The sequence below is a fragment of the Sturnira hondurensis genome, unplaced genomic scaffold, assembly GCF_014824575.4.
Source record: "Sturnira hondurensis isolate 20B ecotype Veracruz unplaced genomic scaffold, ASM1482457v3 Scaffold0003038, whole genome shotgun sequence".
Taxonomy (NCBI): Eukaryota; Metazoa; Chordata; class Mammalia; order Chiroptera; family Phyllostomidae; genus Sturnira; species Sturnira hondurensis.
Window position 1 is genome coordinate 427,000 of NW_028075669.1, and position 6,372 is coordinate 433,371.

A 6,372-nucleotide genomic window follows, 5' to 3' on the forward strand; every position below is an offset into this window, starting at 1 on the left:
ATGGCGACTCTGAAGCCCATAACAGCACCTTACAGAGGAGATGGAGACCTGTGTTGCCCAGCTGGCTTAAGAAAGGATAAGGATGTGGGGAACTTCTGGGCATGGTTGTGGCTTATCGCCTTTTGGGGAGCAAGAGAAGTGCTGGGTACCATGGGGAATCAGAGCTCTGAGCAGAAGTGCACTCAGCCTCCACCTGTCCTTGACGTTGGAATCTTGTAAATAAAATCTTCATGTATCAAGGTGCCAAATTGCCAAACCTTGGTTTGGTAAGTTACAGAACATCTGAAATACTTCAAAAATAAAGGCAAAAAGATAGCTGAATTCACAGCACTTGCAATTATCCAGGACCTTTGAACAAATACTTACGTGTTTGAACAAACATGGTCTCTCTGGATGAGCTTTATTATTATTTTAATTTTGAGTAACATCAACAAAATTTTTCCTGAATGCTGAATTATAGCCAACCAATAAAAGTGTTACACTTTCTCCAGTAAGCTATTTATTTGATTACTTGAGAGGGTTATGTGTGTGGGAGGGGGTGGGGTGACTAGAGTAGGGGAATTTTTTTTCCTCTAAACTGTTCAGAGCATCAATCAAATCTTCACTATCTCAAAACCAAGTAATTTTTTTCAAGCTTTCCATTCTAATCATCACAGGGGTTTTCAGTGATTCCTGCTGTGAAACACAAGATTCTAAAGACCAGTTAAATAGATATCCAAATGCAAAAATGCACGCTCTTTATTCTAACACAGCTATGGCATTAAATACAATAGGTGAGATTTATATAGTGCCAATCGAAAGGTTTAAAGTATTTTACATCATGGGGTTTTTAAATACTGTGCTTAATCCTCATTTTATTGATTCAGGAAATGAAAAACAACCATGTAGGCGAAATAGGTGGCCACCTACACAATGTTATTTAAATGGGCCCCAAACTCTTCTTGTCCTTGAAATATCATCCAGAGTTATATTAGCCTAACATATGTAAAGTGATTCACAGGTTGCAAAGCACTTTAATGTAATTAACATATTAAATTTTCTCAACAACCCTCAAATAGTTAAGAGATTATCCTCACCTTCATTTACATATAAGAAAGCCGAGTATAATATCTATAAGGAAAGGGTTTATATTTTAATCACCTAGTATGTAACAGTCACTTTTCATACATAACTCTCTGTAATTCCACTCTGCAAATGAGGAGAATGAGGTTCAAAGAAGATACCTGCTCAAATTTACAAAGGCAGTAAGTAGAAAAGCTGAGATTTGATACCAGATCTGTATTCCTATGACTCCAGAATCAAAACTCTGAACTTGGCACATATGATTCATTTTTAATAATATTTGATAAAATGTATTCAACATGAATGTATAATTTCTTCATTATAATCAAGAAGGAACTAATCCATAATAGTTTTTGCTTTTTAAACCAAGTTCAAGAAATGAAGTACGTGTATATGTTGAAGGAACTTCTGATGTATGCAAGGAAATATAACTTTTTGGAGTAATTGCCATAAATTACTGTTTTAAAACAATTTTTAAAAAAAATCTGGAGCAAAAACTTGAGAAAAGTAATAATAGTTGATTGAATTTCACACAAATAGGTCCAACAGTGAGGCGTATATTGTCATTTGCTTTTCCCAGTTATGGTGGTGAAATGATCACACTTCCACCTGTTCATCTTCATCAGTTATCACATAGAGTGTGCAGGACAGATGGTGGCAGAGAGGACAGGAGTACTGCCTATAGTTGTGAAACTAAATAATGCTGTCTGGCCCATTGTGGGATAATATCATGCTTTCATTAATCTCATGCTTTTTAATACATGGAATTAAATAGCAACCGACATCTAAAAATACCTGGTCTGTCTTCTAGAAGTACTTTTTAGGCATCCTTAACTTGCAGACCTTTCCAGGGGCATAGCTACATTACATCTGAAAATGAGTTAACAGATGAGATCTTTGACAATTGTCTCTCAGAGATCAAACTAACAATCTCCTCATCACTTTCTTATTAGTCTGATTGCAACAGAAAGACTCATGTTTATGTCTGTGTCTCCTGGATTCTTTTTTCTAAACTATCTGTATTTATTTTAGTATGTATACTACAAAATAAATTTATTGGGATAACAACAGTTAATAAGATTATATAGGTTTCAAGGATACAATTCTATAATACATGATCAGTATATTTCATTGTGTGCCCACCACCCAGCCAAATCTTCTTGAAAAGATGTTTTTTACTTACTCTTTAAAGGATGTTATTCATTTATTTTTAGAGAGGGAGAAGGGAGGGAGAAAGAGAGAGTGAGAAATATCAATGTGTGGTTGTCTCTTGTACGCCCCCTACTGGGGACCTGGCCAGAAACCCAGGCATGTGCCCTGAATGGGAATCAAACCAGTGACTCTTTGGTTCCCAGGCAGCCACTCAAGCCACTGAGCCATACCAGCCAGGGTGAAAAGATATATTTGAAATGATACTTTACCCACAGTTACACATCTACAAAATTTCTTTGAAAAAAATTTGATTTTAGCTGTACAATCACATCTTTCATGACCTCATAATTGTGCAAAGGTAAACATTTTTTATTGCCCTCACTTAGCATTTCAATGAAGTTCTCAAAACCTTTTGACAAATCTGTGAGTAATGTCTGGAGTTGTGTCTTGAAATAAGGGATTATAAGTAATGAAAGGCATTTATAGCTAAGCTGCTTTCACAACTATGCTACTTTTCAATAAATCCTCAACTTCCATTACATTTTTCCCTCCCGAAAGCAGTCTCTTAAACAAACAAACAAACAAACAAGCAGGCATGCAATCTATTAGTATTCTTAGATGAGGGGATGGCCTTTGTAATTTCAGAGCAATCAATCTGTAGACCAACAGCAGAAAATAAAAGCTGGGGAAATATTCTTGCTTAAAGTGGAAGAGGGGGATGGAATTTAGGTTGAAAAAGCAGAAAGCCCCTTATACAAAAAAGTTACAAGGCAATATATGAATATTTGTAAAGTTTGATACCTGTTATAGCTTTTATTCCTTCCTTCCATTTGCAGAGAAGTATCCAGAGGTCTATCACAGAAGATTATATATATAATTTTATATATAAAATATATAAATATAATACAGTACATAAATACATAAATATAATATATACCATATTATATATTATATAAATATATAAATACGTTTGTGTATCACATACAATATATACCACACTATATATTATATAACATAAATGTACAGTAATTAAATATAATATATTATATATAATATAATGCAGTATATAATATGTAATGTATAACACAAATATATGTTATAAACACATACTTAATATAAATATATTATATATTTATATAATAAGTTATATAAATATATAACTATATTTATATTTTATAAATATATAAAATTAATTTTATATAAATATATACTGATATATTTATGTATGTGTAAATAACACACACACACAGTTCATAAACTAGAAGGTAAAATGAAGGAAAGAACTGCAAATCAAGGGGCTAAAAAATAAAAAGCTATATGATTCTTAGATGTATTTTTATAGTGCTATTTTATTTCATCTTCACATAAGAGACTCAGATTAAAAAACAATTTAACCCCCCCGAATCTCTGTTCCCCACCAAGTTAATACTATGTATCTTCTAAAGTAGAAGTTTAAATGAGAAGATTAGGTATGGAACTGTCTGCTCAATGTTTGTGATAACTATCTTTCCTAAGTAAAATTTCAGAAATAACTCCTAACATTGGACCATGTCTCCATGATTCTTCTAAAATCTTAATTGTCTTTCCAATTGACCTGTAACCAGGTTAAGGGACTGAATGTCTCTTTACCATTCATCTACTATGTGCAAAAAGGAATTTTACATTTACCTTCAAAAGTGTCATGGATTCATCCCTTCCCCCTCCCCGCGCGTGTTTTTTTTCCTCCCTTGTTACCTAGCAACTGGTCACCTTAGCAAGAGAATGGTCAGGTCTAGAACCAGAACAGTTGGTCTCTGGCTTCATTCGAGCTGCCAAGCTGCTCTAAGGTGAAAGTACCAGTTGTTGCTCTGGACGGTGTTAATCTGCATGGACATTCAGCCGATTTTCTCCGACAACTTAGGAGGGTTTCCCTATTAAATTTCGCTGTGGCTTGTACTGGGAATGTTTAAGTACAAAAATGAGTACAACTTTTCCTGAGTAAGTGGGACAAGGACGAGTGGGTTTGAGGGGGTGCGGGAGGGGATCCCAGACAAATACTTGAAGGTTATACACTCAGGTACTATGAATACCGACTGGGTTTAGGGTGGTGATTTTTAAATGTCATTTCAAGACAGAAGTATGTATGAAGTTCAATCAACTATTATTAGTTTTCTAGAATCCTTAGTCTAAACAGTGGGGTTTAAACATGAGGAAATTGGTAGTCCAGGGTGTGGTGTGGATTGAATGAAGAAAAATGTAACAAAATTCTACTTCAATGTTGAATGATTCTTCATAAAGAGAAACAATGTGGAGTGTTTAACGTAACTAATGTTTCTTCGACTTCTGTGGAGAGAAAAAACCGTTTTCCCTCAAAAGATTCTCCAGGATATGCCTGCCAGAATGTGAATGCTGGGCTTACTGGATCACTGATCCTACTGAAAGACCTGCTGTTTGCTATGGCTAGCCTGCACACTGAGGCCTTTAGGGATGCTGTCTTGAGGAGGTGGGGAAATGAGGAATGGGGTGGAGCCACAGGTCATTTGTGAAGGGTGATCACAGAGCTTGGTGCCAAAGAGGTTGCCTGATAAGGGTCAAGTGAGTTAAAGAAGTGTTTGCTAAGTAGAAGTAGGAAGAAATAAGGCTCTCTCCTTTCCCCTGGTGTATTTCAGAGAGTTCAATAAATCACGTGTTTTAGATATTTCCTAGTTGTTGCATTTCCATTTTATTATTTATTTATTTATTTATTTATTTATTTATATTTATTTATTCTAATTATTTCTATTTATCTATCTATTTATTTCTATTTATATTTATTAGATTTATTTATTTATTTCTATTTATTTCTATTTTTGCAAGCCTTGAAGGGCACTCCTCTTCACCTGTAGCTGTAACTGCAGATGAAAATAAGAATGAGACTCCACAACCCAGTGTGTCTCTGCAGCTTTCCAGTACCATGCTGATGGATAAAGTGGGATCCTGGGGACAACCTCGTTTGCCTTTGAGACTTCCCTTCAGTTTGCCACCTGAACTTGCAAGAGAGCAACTGGAGAGCCTCTGGGAGAAAAGAGGATCCAACATTCCTGTGGACAGTTCAAGAGCTCTTAAACATCCAGAGGGGCCACCACCTGCTGTTGTGAAAGAGTCCCTAGCAACTGCAGAAGTAAATAGCTCTGAGGGGCTAGCAGTCTGGAAGCAAATGGGACAAGATTCTATTAATATATCCCCAAAATTCTCTAGTAGCTCTCCCTCACTGATGGTAGGGGGAGCAGGGGTCAGCAATGAGAACATGGAAAGAGGTGTCAATAATGCAAATGTCCATGTGGCTTTGCCACAAGGTCAAGGGTTCTTTCCACTCAGGTGCCCACAAGTAAGAGGTCCTCCAGGTATCCCCACCATTAGATCTGGAATAATGACGGAGGCGCCTCCAGGATATCTGAGAATGCCCAACAATGAAAGGATGGCTCATGTTTCTTTCCCAACGGGAAGCCCATGGCTCTCCATGGAGAATTGGCAGAGGCCTGTAATCATTCCTCCTGGTATTGCTCCTTTACCTTCCTGGCCTTCTGCTCCTGGCTTTATATGCCCTCTATTTTGGAGTTTCAATCCATTTCTCAATATGCCTATGCGTTTTGCTCCTGCCCCAATAAATGGTTCTCCACCTCTTCCCACTTTTGCCCATTTCCCTCCCAGGAACATGATACCCCCTGCATCCTTTATCAGAGAGAACAAATGACAGCAAAAATAGAAGGGGAAAATTTAAAAAGCGTAGGGGAAAGAGGTGAAAGTAATTCATTTATGTTTTTCTTTTTGAAACCCCCTACCTTCTTTCTCTCTGTTTAGCACTGGTGCGCCTTACATATGTGGAAATTCAATAAAGATTCTAAAGTTGGAAGTATCATGAGTCATTTTTAACCACCACTCTGGGAGCCTGGACCTTGGATTTTGCTTTCTCTTTTAAGGACATGAAATGAGTAATGTACCAATGTTTTCTAAGTAGCTTAGTTGGATCCCCGTCACTGGCTTACAGCCATATGACTGTACTGAGGGGCCACTGGGATATTTCTAGACTTAGCCAAGTCTAGAGCAGGGAATTTCTACCTGCCTAAGATTATGAGGGTTGCTTGAAGCAGGATGGGTGGATTAGGATAAGGTCCATAAAGGTAAACCAAAGTCCAGATA

The 6,372-nt window shown here is 36.7% G+C and overlaps 1 protein-coding gene across 1 annotated transcript; it reads left to right on the plus strand.

Moving 5' to 3' along the window:
• On the plus strand, positions 1–5,926 carry PRR32 (proline rich 32). The gene is made up of 2 exons (XM_037041348.1): positions 1–215; positions 5,050–5,926. The coding sequence occupies exons 1-2, from the start codon at positions 1–3 to the stop codon at positions 5,924–5,926; spliced, it is 1,092 nt and encodes a 363-aa protein (XP_036897243.1).
• The last annotated feature ends 446 nt before the right edge of the window (positions 5,927–6,372 follow it).